Here is a 15,564-nt window from a genome sequence, read left to right as displayed (position 1 = left end):
GAGCAAGATTTTTGCATGGACCTAATTGCAATGTCCTATTTTTTCATTCCCGCCCCCCCACCCCCAGTTAGGCTTTATGATAGAAATCAGAGATGGGGGGGGGGGACACAACAATGTTATCATGTAGCCCAGTGGTTCTCAACCTGGGGTATGTGTACTCTGGGGGTACGCAGAGGTCTTCCAGGGGGTACTCAACTCATCTAGATTGGTGTTTCTCAACCTCGGGGATGTGACCCCTCCCAGGGGGGTCACAGGATAGGTTTAGGGGGGTTGTGCAGGGCCAGTGTTAGGGGGTGGCAAGCAGGGCAATTCTCCATGGGCCCCATGCTACAAGGGGCCCTGTGAAGCTAAATTATGTACTTCAGCTCCAGGGAGCAGGGCTTGGGCTTCAGACAAGGCTCACAAGTGAAAAACAGGCTCAAGTATCACACTAAGTACAATATTTATATCTAATTGATTTATAATTCTATGGTAAAAATGAAAAAGTAAGCAATTTTTCAGTAATAGTGTGCTGTGACACTTTTGTATTTTTATGTCTGATTTTGTAAGCAAGTATTTTTAAGTGAGGTGAAACTTGGGGTACACAAGACAAATCAGACTCCTGAAAAGGGTAGAGTAGTCTAGGAAGGTTAAGAACCAGATTCTAGCCCACATCTCTGCCAGTGCTGTAATATCACATGTTTTGCATTGTGATGTTGGTTAGACAAGTTCAGTGAGTGACATTTTTAGTAAAACTTGGTGTATTTACGATTATTTTTTATGATATAGTCTGTGGAGAATTTTTAAGTACCTGATTATCTGTATGCAGAGTCACCCACCCTTCCAGGATATTTAAAGGGAACTCCAAAGATATATACACCTATTAATAGTAGTAACAAACATAATTTTATTAGAAGTTGTTCCTTTTCCCTATTTGTTTTCTTCTGAGGAAAAAAAATATAGACTTTCTAACAATGGAAAGAGAACAGATGCTGTAACTGGTATAGTTCTGCTTGTTATCTGAGTTACAATTTTTTTTCCTGAGAGAGACAAGGTGGGTGAGGTAATATCTTTTATTGGATCAACTTCTGTTGGTGATAGAGACAAGCTTTTGAGCCACACAGAGCTCTTCTTCAGGTCTGGGAAAGTTACTCCCCCAGTGTCACAGTGAAACACAAGGTGGAACAGATTGTTTAGCATAAGTAGTTAGCAGGCCATTCTACCTTGAATGGTCCCTTACAATATGTGCTAACACCAACAGAAGTTGGCCCAATAAAAGAGATTACTTCACCCAACTTGTCTGTCTAATATCCTGGGACTGACATAGCATACAGTGTAATTGTAGCCATTTCACCCCCCACATCACATACAAAATAAGAAAATTAACAGACCACTTCATCTTCACTGTTAATTTTGCTGTATTCATGGATTTTTCAAATCAGAGTGTTATCTAACAGTGAAAAAAGTTACAGCAAGGTGGGCCCATCTCTAGTATCTAAGATGCACTCTGGTGTTTAAATGCCATAATACAAAAACTAAAGGAAACAATAAGCTGTTGCTCAGAGCTGCCACCTCCTGTCCATATTCCCTACTCACATATCCTGGCCAATTTCTAGTCAGCACCAGCCAAAATGTTCCCTGTCCCGCTCCATCTCCAGAATTAACTGCACACAGGAAGCATATTCCCACAAAAATAATCAGACACAAATATTCAGATGGCAACAATAAGGATGAAATAAGAAAGATGTGAAGTTAAACAGTTTACAATATATTTCTCTTACCAACAGTTATATTTCCATGAATATCCCAGGAAATTAGATCCAATTAATATACAGAAAGAGCAGATATACTTCTCAAGAAACACTGTGGATTTTGTGTCAAAAGAAAGATCATTTTTATTATGCAGATTAGTTAGTCCCAAAATAATTATACATTTCAGATATCTGAAGCACAGTGCAGAATTTATAAAATATTAATTAAAAGGAAAACCTGAAGAAAAATTTCTCTGGAGATTTTTACCAACTTTTGTTATAAGTAGCACCTAATATTACTATAACTGAAAAGTTAGAGAAATGGCTTTTGCTATTTTTTCCACTTTGTGTATTTGACCACCCTCTGCTTTTCACAGCCCCTTGTGCACAGCCATTCCCCTGCATATAGTCAGTTAGACCAAGATGCTATATACATTTGTTCATGTGTGTAAATTTACTCTCATGAGTAGTCCTACTCAAGTCAGAGTGAAGTTATGCATGTGTGTGTGTTTGCAGAATAAGAGCCTTAATTTCCTCCTTGCAAGGAGGAAACTGAAAAACCCTTATAAAAATGTTTTTAAAAAATCAGGACATAATGTAATGGATGATCTACTCTAAACTGGATTTTGTAAAAAAAAAAAAATAAATATATTCAAATAAAAAAAATGCAAGCTGTCAATGTCCTTTTAGATATGATCATTTTATAGGAACTTCTCAAAACACTTCACATATGTAAACAAATGTCTTTTACAGAAAAATACATTTTAGCCACATCTGGATTTGCACTGTAAATAACAAGTAGCTAAATGGTTAGAATTTCACCAAGAGACCCAAAGACATTAATTTGGTGTTCCATGATTACTCGGCAGATGGTAGCACAAATAGTCAGTATATTGATTCATAAAGTTCAAACATTAAACTGCCACAGTGAATTACCATTTTAATTAAAGAAGATCAATCCCTTTAAACCATGGAAGCCAAAATACAGGGTAGCATGTATACATGATTTGTAAGCAGAAGACTTCTGTCACTAAGGGCTTGATCTCGCTCCAATGAAGTCAATGGAAATTTTGTCATTGACTTCAAAAGAAGTAGGATAAAGTCCTAATGTAATTAGTATTTCATTTAGTATTTCATTTCTCTGAACTCTAGGGTACAGATGTGGGGACCTGCATGAAAACCCCCCCTAAGCTTATTCTTACCAGCTTAGGTTAAAAACTTCCTCAAGGTACAAACTTTGCCTTGTCCTTGAACTGTATGCTGCCACCACCAAACGTGTTAAACAAAGAACAGGGAAAGAGCCCACTTGGAGATGTCTTCCCCCAAAATATCCCCCCAAGCCCTACACCCCCTTTCCTGGTTAAGCCTTGATAAAAATCCTCACCAATTTGTACAGGTGAACACAGACCTAAACCCTTGGATCTTAAGAACAATGAAAAATCAATCGTTTCTTAAAAGAAGAATTTTAATTAAAGAAAAGGTAAACGAATCACCTCTGTAAACTCAGGATGGTAAATACCTTATAGGGTAATCAGATTCAAAACATAGAGAATCCCTCTAGGAAAAAACCTTAAGTTACAAAAAGACACAAAAACAGGAATACACATTCCACCCAGCGCAGCTTATTTTACCAGCCATTAAACAAAAGGAAATCTAACGCATTTCTAGCTCAATTACTTGCTAACAGAAGTTCTGAGACTGCATTCCTGATCTGTTCCCAGCAGAAGCATCACACAGACAAACCCTTTCTTTCCCCCGCTCCAGCTTTGAAAGTATCTTGTCTCCTCATTGGTCATTTTGGTCAGGTGCCAGCGAGGTTATCTTAGCTTCTTAACCCTTTACAGGTGAAAGGGTTTTACCTCTGATCAGGAGGGATTTTATAGCACTGTATACAGAAAGGTGGTAACCCTTCCCTTTATTTTTATGACAATATTTACTAGAGCTAGGCAAGATTCAAGAGACAAATCGGTCTTGGTTAAAACTTTTGGACAAAATCCTACAGACCTTACTTAGGGCTGGCCTATACACAGTATGTGTATTTGTTTTTACAGTACTGATCAGAAATAAGCTATGCTGGTATAACTGTGTTCACCCTAGAGGATTGCACCAATTTAATTACATTGGGTTTTAATATAATTAAATCAGTGTAAAAACTGCATGTAGACAAATGCTTAAACAAAACTCCCACTGGACTAGGTGGATGAGGAGTCTGATTCAATATGGTAATACCTAATGGTTTCCAATTTCAACAGGAGATTTGCCTGAGAAAGGCCTGCTAGAACAGACATTATTAATCAGTTGTTACCCTAATGGGCAGAAAGTAATTGCTGGAATTTCTGCTTAACAGAATTTTGTATTTAAAACATTTATGAATAAGTGAATCATTAACCACCTAAAAAGTGAATATTCTAAATATTAAAGAAAAGTGTGTTTAGAGGAATACATCTGCTAGCTGGCAAAGACATTACACATTAATTCATATCAAATTCAAACATGCAAAGTGTCTGAATTTTCTACTAATGTAGACATTTATAATTTTTAAATAAAAAAATTCTGTTACTTTATACCTGGCATAACTGTTAGCGGATAGAAAAGGGGTGGGTGGAAAGAATGCTTTCCCTTCAGGATATACACATAACTTCCATGCTCATTTTGCCTTCTAGGTAATACTTATGTTTAAACACATGTAAGCTCTGTTTGAAACTACTACAACTGGTACCAGTTCATTTTATTTTTGGCGTATATTACTCCAAACTCAAACTAACAATCTCTTAAAATAAGTGGTTCCTATATTCCATGTCAATAGCAAGCATAACATGTTCAGGAATCTGTTTTTAAGCACTTCAAGTGTCATCAAAATGCTGGTGTTTAATTTGTGGCATACAATATGCAGCCTATGAAAGGTCTAATGTGTGTCTATAGACAGTAATTCTCCTTAAACAAGATTCCCTGTAAAATTTTTGTCGTCTTATATTTCCTTGGAAATACAAACACATATCTATATCAGCTTGTAATGTGAGGTTCCTGGAATTGTTTAGCACTCTTTCCAAGATAAGAACACATGCCAAGAGGCTCTCGTTACTTCAAGTAAGTGACACATCCCTTTTTGCTGGGCCACCATTTCCCTCTTATAACTCTCAACTTCGGTATGCTTTCGGCTTTACTGAGTCATAGTATCATCCAAAGGTTAGTAGGGGGAACTCCAAGAGCAGCATACGCTAATTCTCTCTTGAAGAGTGAATGCATTATTTCTGTTGTGCCTTGGCCGTCTGAACAAAATAAATAAATAAAAATATCTTACTGCAGTTTTCTGGAAAAGATAGTTTAATCGTCAATAAAAGATGAACTATGATTGATAAGATTTCATGTTTCATTATATAACAGCTCTCATTTTAGTTACAAGGGGCACAACCTGCCCAGGCTTGGAAAGGTCACATGAAGCCTCCCAAAGACAACAGAACCAGAAGAGTTCTACTGTGCAAAGAAATTAGGGACCTGCCGTGAAGCCCCTCAAAAAGGAGGCAGACCCCACATATAGAGGGATCCACCAGCAAAAACTCATGTGTAGGTGCTTATAACCCTTCTGCAACCTATTCCCAGGTTGAGGGAGGAGACAGGATTCTATCCTTCCCAAACTCCTCCACACAGCCTATCAGCTCTACTTTCTTGAATCAACCTGTTCTGAACTCCCTGTCCATATCTTCATCTTCTCTTGTTCTGATTCTTGTCACTCCCACTTTCCAGACTCCAATATGCACGTCTGTCTTCTCCCATGTACACAAATACATAACTTATCTCAGCCTTAAAACCTTCCAATAGTTCCACTATCCCCAACCCTTCTCTGTGCATGGTGTGGACTCCATGTGGTACATGCAGCATGTCCTCAACCAGTAGAACCATACCAATTCTACTGTCAGGGGCCCTCTGCACTTACAATGGCAGAATTTTTCCTTGATTGTCTTCACTAAAATTTATACCAGCTCTTGTATCACTTCTCTCTGTGAAGAGTTTTGGGATGCTAGTCAGCATACAATTATAATTTCACCACAATATCCTTGCTGCTGCTGATAGAAACTTTTATCCTCTAACATCACATCCATTTATGTATGTATGCAAGCCAGTTCGATTCTTAATGACCTCTAACTCCGGTACTTACCACATTTTTCATACAGAATAATCAAATCATTAAAATTACTATTTAAGGTATTGTGTCCTCTGAAATTTTTTCTAAATGTTCCAACAAATTTTTTTTGAAGAAAATAAGGGATATTCTCAAAATCAGAGATCTTATAACAATGTGTTTTCTCCTGAATCAGAGTATTTCACAGTTATATTTTTAGTGAGGTAAAGTGTTTACAAAAAAATTAATTTTAAAGTCATTCTTACATGCTCAAAAGTGAAGCAGGGTAGCAGAAGGAATGAAGATGTTAAATGCAATGTTTACTCCTCTCAGTGGACTTCACAGTAACAAAGTGTAAATTGATTTCAAAAACCAAAACCCCTCTTTTTGATTTGAGGAGAGAATGTAGTTCTGTTACGAGGACTCAATTATCAGTGAATCATGTTAAAGTGTTGTTCTTTATATGGTGTGGATGAATTTGAAACCTCCATTCATATTTGAAAGAATCTGCTGCTGTTATCTGGAGATGAAGGTTGGTCTTATGATTAAGCCACAGGACTGGGAGTCAGATTATTCAGATTCTATTCCTGGCTCTGCTGCAGACTTCCCCTATGACTGTAGTCACTTAGGACTACATTTTCAAAAGTGGTATCTTATTTTGGGTACCTCAATTTTTCATTGCCAAGCTTTAGACATCTAGGACCTCATTTTCAGAGGTTATGAATACCCAGATGTCCCACTGACTTCAGCTGGCGTTATGGGTGCTTAATCCCCCTTCAAATCAGACCTTAGGATGCTTCATTCTCCACTCCTGCGAACTCATGTAGTTTACCCCTGTAAAATGTGAGTGTAAAATGCTACCAATGGCAAAAGTGAATGGAGAAATCTAATTTCGTAGCATTTCCCACCCACTTTGCACAGGTCTAAATAACTACACAGTGTGCAAGGCAGTGGAGAGTCCACTCCAGAATGCCTGAGGGCTAGAAAAGAAAGTTTTCCCCACCTGTAACAGGGCATAGCAGGACCCCCTTTGCTCCTGCCTCTACTCCAAAAACCACTAAGAGACCTTCTGGCTCTGCAATCACTGGTGCAGTTTATTTACAGCATAAAATCCCACCACCTTCTCACCATATACAACGGGGGGGTGGGGTTTCCAGCTGAAGGACTTCCCAGCCTCTACAGCTATAAGAGACAAGCTTCCACTCTCTGGCTTCCCCCTTTCCTTCCCTTGAGGCTTTTATGCAGCCCCAGGCTAACCACCTGGCAGCTATTTCCCCTTTGCCAATCAGGCACAAGTTTCTCTAGCCAGCTCCAATTTCTCTCCCTTAATGGGAGCTGGCCTGACAGAGGGCTGAGCTGGACTCAGCAGTTCGTGTCCAGCACCCTGTTACACCACCCCACAAATAAATGTTAAAGATGTTCCCCCCTCCACATAAAAATATATATTTTATTAGATGTCAAAGTCTCTATCTCTAGAATCATAGGGCTGGATCTACAAAAGAACATTGCAATTTCCACAGAAAGGTTTTGTGTAGTTAAGCTCCTTCCAGCATCATCCAACCAGAATTAGTGTAACTGAGAAAGAAAAATGAGTTAGCTTTAGAATTCTGATCAAAGTCCTTCCCTTTATTTTTCTCATAATAGTCATAAGTAATTTCTTTACAAAGAAAACACATTCATCTACAATAAAAATGGCATTCTGCAATCAAACATGAAACCAAATTGGCAAAATACAATAGAGATATACCCCAATTTTACAATAGTCTCACAAGATATTCAGAACTTTAGCAAAATCAGGATTTCATAACTTTTGGTTTCAACACAATTTTTGGGCTACGAACAAGTGGTTGTTAATGTGGTGATTTAGATTTTTGACATTTGGGAAACTCAGAGATGCTTTATTGTAATGAGGTGGTCATAATCTGCCACGGCAGGAGGAGCCAGCCCCTCTGTCAAATGGCTTATAAAAATTGTAAGTAGTTACACTTGCTAAACATTTCTGACTTGTTTTATATACTATTTTACAGTCCACCAAATCCTATGTAATGTTTAGTCAATTTTAGGGCTAGTTTTGTGTGGACTACAAAATGTATTGTTTAGTGAAGTTTAGATTAATGAGGTTCTTTTGTATTAATATGATAATCTTGGCAGCAGAATAATACAGCACAGTAAAAAAAAAAAATAGATCAAAACAATGAAGACTAGTTTGATAATAAGGAAACACTTCCTGGTAACACTTCAGGTGCAGTTTCTCTCCCCTGACTCTGCTCAATGTGGGTAGAAACTGGCCTCAGCTCCACAGCAGGCAAAGAGTAAGTGTACGCCCGCACCCTCAGGTGTAAAGGACATGGTGAGGAGTGGGAGCAAGGGTTGGAACAGGTATGGTAGTGGTGCAGCTGCAGGACACTGTGTGCCATTAATTCCCAGCTTGCAGACGGTCTCTTTGTAACCATTACCAAATGGCAGCATTTAGAACAACTCACACTGCTCTGAACTAGGTTGGGGCTGACCAAAATATTAAGGGAGCTGACTGCACCCCCTTTTAATTTAGGACAGCAAAGAACTCTGGGACAGAATCTGGCCTTTAGAGTTTATTTTTCTCTTTATGTGTGCGGGTAACTCCCATTCACATTAGTGTGGTTTCTGTGTGTATGCACATCAAGATAGCTCAGAGACCTCTTAATATGAAAGCCCATGAAAATCCGTTCATATCAATACAGGACAGGTGCAGTACATTACCTGATAAGCTTCAGCACTCTGCTTAGTCATCAGGTTTTTATGCTTTTCTATTGCGAAGTCCTGCTTTCTTGCAAATGCCACAGCACCCTTTCTAACCAGCATACAGTGAGTAGTTTTCTCCATGACTTTGAGTTACAGCAAGTGGTGTTCCAATTCTTTTTCAGAATGAAAATTACATTTTTACACAATTTTTATGCAATGGTTATTTTTTCTAAATCAGTACAACAACAAAAACAAGGGCTAAAAATACCTAAAACTAAAACCAAGACATATACAAATATTAGGTTCCAAGAATAGGAAAGATTTTTTTTTATTAAAAATCTTGATTGTTTTTTTTTTTATGACTTTCAACTAGAGCTTCTATCTTGGCCTAAACATAACAAACACAGACTAGATACAGAACAAATTTACACTGCACTCTTAATATTTTGTGCTAAGTTTATATATTGCTAGGTTTTCTCCTGCAAGATTTTTCTGCCCTAGACCCTTTGACTTCAAAAACAATATTCTACACTATAAAGTAATGCTGAAAATACACAGCTCTGATAAATCATGAGTTTGGTTTTGGTGTTGTATTTTGAACCATACAACCTTATGGGTAAATGAGTTGAGTGGTGTCAGCCTCAGTCGTTAGTTAATATTTCAGGATTGATGGGCATTAGGTTTCCATAAAAAACTGCTCTAAACCAGTTCCGCAAGTAGAGCTGGGTGAAATTTTTCAGACAAAACCTTTTTCACCATAAAACGCACATTTGGGTCAGCCAAAACAATTTGCAACTTCATGTCTAATTCCCCCAACTGTTTTGGTCAATCCTTCTCCGCCAAACCCTCAAAAAAAAAAAATCCTCCAAAATTGCACTTTTTGACATTTTGTAAAAGAAATGTTTCAAGTTTGTTTGAAAACTAAGTTTACCTCAATTACATTTTAAAAAGGTTAATAAATCAAACATTTCATTTCGGATCAAAAGCAATTTTTTTAACTGTCAGTTCACCAAAAAGTACTAAAGCTTTCATTTCAAGTCAACCTGAAACTTTTTTTTTTTAAAACAAATTTCGCTTCAGCTAGCTAGCAAAACAAAAAATTAGTTATTTGCAGAGTTCTAATTTTAAGGCCCTCACTTTTATCCCAAAACTTCACACATTTTTAAAAAGTGTGTGTATGTATGTATGTATATATATAATTTTACATATAAATGTACAGTCATGCCCAGTCAAAGCTGCTGCCACTCCAAAATGACCAGGATGCAGCCCTTCCATTATAACTGTATCACATTGAATTATTCCATCTTTGCTTGGGTAGCCTCCTTGTCCTACTACATAGCACCCTGTCTTTTTCATCATTCTCAAAATCTGGACATAATTAGTTTAAAAACCTGTTTGGCTATTAGACCCAAATTCTGATTTTTTAAAAAATCTGAATGTTCCCCAAGATTGCACTTAAAAATTTAATATTTTAAAGGCATCAAAGAACAACACAATGGCCACTATTTATTTAGGACCCCCCAACATTGTGCTTATGTGCCTTTCACTATGTTTAATTAGAAAACACTACTTCCAATGTTGGCCTGACATCTCCAGTGATACAAGAGAAAAAATGAGAATCTGATACCACATTTCTTGTCCACCTTAATAATGTCATTGAAGTCAAGGGGAATTTGGGGTGTGCAAGAAAAGCAGCTGTTAAGAAGCAAAGTAAGAAAACATGTTTATTTCATTCTTTATTTGGAACCCACTGAGAAATGCAAAATGTTTGCCAAGCAGAAAAGCCCAAAACTGTTAGGGAAGGACATTCTATTTAGAGATTTCGAAGAGGATATTGTAAATATGAGATGGTAAAAATTGTACCAAAAGGGTAAGAGTACTAAAGTCCTTTTAACTATATAAAGGTAGTTATTTAAAACTGGCCACTGTGTCATTTTATATTTATAAACAACAAAAATGAATAATCTAATAAATTCATTATATGTAAAGCATCAGAAAATGAAACTAGATGCAAACATGTACAGTAAAATGATCATTTATCCTTCCCCTTGCCTGTATTGAGCTCAACTAATGACTGGATTTAATACACTGGTAACACCAACTATTTCTGATTATACATAAGGTGCCTTGCCTCAGGTAGTTCCTTGTTAGAACATGCCTGATGACTTCATTCCATATTTTTCAAATGAGTAGAGGAAGTCAATCTTTTAGGTTTGCAGACACCTAAATAACTCAGAGGGCCTAGTAATTTCTCCTAGGTATTTGGTTGATGAGGGAGGGGTGTTGTAGAGGGAATATTTGGACATGGGTGCGTTATGGATCTCTGGAGCAGGGGTGTCCATGGGGCTGAGGAGCTCTCAGGCAGGGGGTGAGGGGGAGGTCCACAAAGGTGAAACATTGTGGAGCTCTGGGGCGGTGGGGGATTTCCATGGGGATGGGTTGTGGCCCTCTAGGGCCGTGGGATGGGAGGAAACCCACGAGGGCGGGATGCCAAACTCGAGGGCAGTAGGAGGATGTATCTACGGGGGGCAGTTGCGGGGAGAGGTTGTGGAGCTGTGGGCGGCGGGCCAGTGTATGTGGGGGAATTATGGAGCGGTGGGCCAAGGAGGGGATGTCCATAGGGATGGGGGTTGTGTCGGGCTGGGGCCGTGGGGGTATCTATGGGGGTAGAGCAGTATTGGAGCTGTGTGTGCGCCTATTGGGGGTGGGAGGTGTGGGTGAGGGGCGTGGTGGGGCTGGGTGTTTGCGAGGGTTGGGGCAGAGGAGTGCCTGGGGCCGGGGTAGGTGCCCCTGGGGTAGGGGTGGCGCTGTCTCGGGGGGCTTGGGGCCGGGGGTGCGGCTCTCTGTCTGTCTGTCTGTCGGGGGGGGGGGCGCGCTGACTCCCCGGAGCAATCCCGCCGTGCCCGGCCCCGTTCACCTGTCACGGCCTCCTGGCCGTAGTCACTGGCGCCGCACCCTGCCGGAGGAGCCGCCGCTATGACAACCCCAAAGGCCAGGCCGGAGCGGACCCGACAGAAGCCTGGGCGCCGCGAGGGGTCGGACCGCAGCGGGAACTGCAGGCGGCAGCGCCGAGCCGGCCGCTGATTGGAGGCGGCGGCGGCGGCGGCGCGTCAGGCAGCGCGGAGCGCAGGCGGCGGGGGCTCGGGCGGTGCGGAGCATGGACGCGCTGGGCAGGAAGGTGGTGGTGTGCGACAACGGCACCGGGGTGAGCGGCCGGGCAGCGGGCAGGGGACTGGGGCTGCGGCCTCCCGGGGCAGCGACCGACCGACCGGCCAGCCAGCCCCGCGGGGCGCCAGCAGCGGGGCCCGGCCGCCCACAGCGTCTGTCACTCGGCACAGCGCGCTGCGGGCGGAGCGGGGAAAGGGGCCGCTCGAGAGATCCGCCGCCCCGCCGGGCGAGATCCGCTCCCCTTCCTGCCACAGGCTCGCTGCCCGCCTCACCTGGCCGGGATCTCCTTCCCCTCTTCCCAGCACTGTCTAGCCGCTGGGATCTTCCTCTCCTCCCGGCCTGCCGCCCTCCCACTTCCCCTGGGATTTTCCATAGGATCTCGGGGCAGGATCCCCTTCTCCCTCCCAGGCCCCCCATCTCCCTCCCAGCCCGCCCCCCCACTGGGATTTCCTTCCCTCCTGGCCTGCCGCCCGCCCCTTCCTCCCGGCCTGCTCGGATCCCTCTCCTCTCCCGGCCTGCTCCTGCCTGCTTCGCCCTACGGCATCTTCATCCCGGCGCCGGCCTGCCCACCTCTTCCCCCCGCCCCCCCTCCCCCAAGGGCAGGATCTCCTCCCCCCTTCCCGGCACCGGCCTTTCCCCCCACCCCCATGGGCAGGATCTCCTCCCCCCTTCCCGGCACCGGCCTAGCCCCCCTCCCCTATGGGCAGGATCTCCTCCCCCCCCTCCCGGCACCGGCCTGCCCCCGCTCCACCGGACAGGATCTCCTCCCTTCTTCCTCATGGGCAGGATCTCCTCCCCCTCCTCCCGGCACCGGACTGGCCCCCCACCCCCATGAGCAGGATCTCCTCCCCCGACCTCCCGGCACCGGCTTGCTCCCCCCCCCCCCCGCTCTCCCGGGCAGGATCTCCTCCCCCCTCCCCGGCACTAACCTGCTTCCTTCTGAACCCCACAACCCGCCCCATAAATAAACCTTCATACTGCCCCTAGAGTTCTGCATCCTGCCCATGTGGATTTCCTCCCATTCCACTGCCCTAAAAGACCACAACCCATCCCTATGGAAATCCCCCATTGCCCCAGAGCTCCACAGCGTCTCACCCCCATGGACCTCTCCCCACTGCCTGAGAGCTCCCCTCGATGAGATCCCTTTCCCCTCCCAGCACGAACCCACCACCCTCCCTGGCATCCCATACCAAAGCACAAAGAGGCCTGTAACGTGGAGCTGGAGCAGCTCCCAAGGACACCACCAGCTCAGCCGGAGTTTGGCAGTTCTCAGCAGGATGAGTGGTTAGATGGTGAAAAGGCTTCTGCCCCTGTCTGTGCTGTAGCTTTGTCTGCTGCCACCATAAGCAGGGTTTTGCTGGGGGCAAACTACCTGTCTGATTATTTTTTACAATATAGATGCAGCCTAAGAACAACAGGGTAACTCAGTGCTCTGGGCCTTTCCACCCTTGGGGGCACATCAGTGCTCATTGTGCTGCTTTGGGATAAAGTGGATGCTTGTCCACTAAGCCCAGTAGCTCATGTCTCTCATAGGCTAAAATTGACTATTGTTGGCATTTCTTGGTGTGTCTATGTGTGTATAATATTAAATATACTGTGTATAAAAAGAGGATAAAGAGAATGAGAATATTTATAGTTGAAAGATTTTCTTACTGCGACTTGTGCTTTTACAGGCAGAATGAGGTATTGGAAACTAATACACATTTTTTTTTGGCTTTATACTAAAGTAGCCTCTAATTTTGATAATTCTGCTAATAATCCTGCATTGTTTAGGCTAGCCTGCATGTTAAAATATCTTCTTGGAGTGTCTTCAAAAAATTCTGTTCAGTGATGAGTGCAGAAAACAGAGGTTGGTTTATATTAAATGACTCTAGCTCACTAAACTGTAGGTATGGGTAGAACCAGACAATCACTACGCTCTCTAATGAACTCTTACAAGAAAATAACAGACAGAAACAGCATATCATTATGACTAAACACTTTTCACAAAGTGATCACTCTATCGGTCCTTATCCTCAAAGGAAACCTGCACAACACTTTCAAAAGATGAACCTGGGAGTTTAAGTTCATAACTTTGCTAGACACTAAAAGTCATGGACTGAATAGAGATACTGGTCATGTCTATGCTACAAAATTAAGTCAACGTAATTTACATTGGCATACAGCTGCTGCAGTAATTACATCGATTGTATGTGTGTGTCACGGCACTGCTGTATGTCCTTTTTGTGCCCCATCTCACCTATACGACGAGCAATCAAAGTTAGTATGGCAGGATCGGAGCTGCAGCCGCAAAGCCGCCTCTCCCCATACACCCAACAAATCCAGCAACTCTGTACTTCAGGCGGGAGCGTGAAAGCCAGCATGGTCAGCTGGGAAGATATGATGTGAGTTGTCCCCGCAGAGCAAACAGGAAGCGGAATTTCAAAAATTCCTGGGGCTTTAAAGCAGGGAGGGGGGTGCATGCCTGTGTACCTGGCTGCAGGGCAGCAGAGGAGAAACTGCTTACCAGAGCCGTCATGATGGGCATTGTGGGACAACACCTGGAGGCCACTTAGGGCGACAGGAGCAAGTGCACTGTCTATCACTCCATGTCATCCCTCCAACTTTGTCTCAAAAAGTTCTATGCCGCTTGTCAAGGTGATTTTATTACGTCAGTGAAGCAGGAGAGTTAAATCGGTGGGAGGAGCATTGTTGTGTGTACACTTTCACCGCTTTGTCGATGAAACCTGACTTTTGACGACAAAACTGTATGGTTTAGACAAGGCGCTATGCCTATACGACTACTTATGTCAGTATAATTTATGTCGCACAGGTGTGTGAATAATCCCCCCAAGCGACGTAAATTACACCTACGTAAGTGCTAGTGTAGACCCCACTATGTTGGCAGGAGATCTTCTCCAGCCAACATTGCTACCACCTTTTATGGAGGTGGTTTTATTATGCTGATAGGAGAGCTCTCTTCTCTTGACATAGAGCGTCTTCACCAGATGCACCGCAGTGGCTTTATGTGTAGGCAAGCCCTACGTTGATGTAGCTGGTGAGTTATGTTAGTAGGAACAAAATTTTAATGTAGATACATACTTAGGTTGCCGTAAGCTGCCTTGCGGCAACCTGATTCTATAGTGTAGATCAGACCACTGGATTTATGGCTGCTTATAACAATCTATAACCCACTAATAACGCCTCCCCTTCCTTAATACCCCTCTAGTCATAGAGAGGAAATGGGCCATTTCACCTCGAATGGTCCCTTGAAATATGTATCAACTATGTACGCTAAACAGTCTGTTCCATCTTGTATTTAGCTGTGATACTCTGAGCCTTGGTCTACACTGCAAAGTTATGTCGATATAATTGTCACTCAGGGGTGTGGAGCAACGTAGTTGTACTGACTTAACTCCTGGTGCAGACAGTGCTAGGTCAATCCTAGGGCTTCTCCCCTGAACATAGCTACCGCCTTTGCAGGAAGTGAAGTACCTGCTACGCCCACGGAGAACCTCTCCCCTTGGCGTTGATAGCGTCTTCACTAAGTGCTACAGCGGCAACGGTGAAGCTGCAGCACTCTAAGTGTAGGCAACCCTTAGTAAGTTTTGCAGACCAGAAGAGCTATGTGGAGCTTGAAAACTTGTCTGTCAGCAGCAGAAGTTGGTCCAATCAAAGATATTACCTAATGCACCTTGTCTCTCTAGATCACTAAAACAGAGAGTAACTCTTTAAAACTTTTAGTTACAGACTTAGCGCTGTGACCTACAGAATGCCAAAAATTGTTTTTGTCTCTCCTCTTTTCCCTCTTTTGGTAAAGAAGGCCTGAAAGGTTGCGGGGGCTTT

The 15,564-nt window shown here is 42.8% G+C and overlaps 1 protein-coding gene and 1 long non-coding RNA gene across 4 annotated transcripts in view; one reads left to right on the top strand and one right to left on the bottom strand.

The window, feature by feature from the left end:
- The window catches only part of LOC140909660 (uncharacterized), a 33,044-nt gene extending 21,387 nt beyond the window's left edge, over positions 1-11,657 (bottom strand). Inside the window, exons 1-4 of one of the 2 annotated variants that reach the window (XR_012158318.1) lie at positions 11,489-11,657; positions 8,590-8,744; positions 6,117-7,425; positions 1,761-1,842 (exon numbers count right to left, since the gene is read on the bottom strand). This is a non-coding gene — a long non-coding RNA (uncharacterized lncRNA). The remainder of the gene's footprint in view (positions 1-1,760; positions 1,843-6,116; positions 7,426-8,589; positions 8,745-11,488) is intronic. The other variant, XR_012158317.1, reaches the window with a different exon arrangement.
- Positions 11,643-15,564, top strand: part of ACTR2 (actin related protein 2) — a 42,345-nt gene continuing 38,423 nt past the window's right edge. Inside the window, exon 1 of one of the 2 annotated variants that reach the window (XM_073339472.1) lies at positions 11,643-11,776. In XM_073339472.1, the coding sequence (XP_073195573.1) occupies positions 11,729-11,776 (48 nt within the window). In that variant the 5' untranslated portion in view covers positions 11,643-11,728. The remainder of the gene's footprint in view (positions 11,777-15,564) is intronic. The other variant, XM_073339473.1, reaches the window with a different exon arrangement.

This window comes from Lepidochelys kempii, chromosome 3, assembly GCF_965140265.1.
Source record: "Lepidochelys kempii isolate rLepKem1 chromosome 3, rLepKem1.hap2, whole genome shotgun sequence".
Lineage (NCBI taxonomy): Eukaryota > Metazoa > Chordata > Testudines > Cheloniidae > Lepidochelys > Lepidochelys kempii.
Note: the sequence above shows the minus strand (reverse complement) of the source record. Positions and strands in the feature narration are given on the sequence as shown.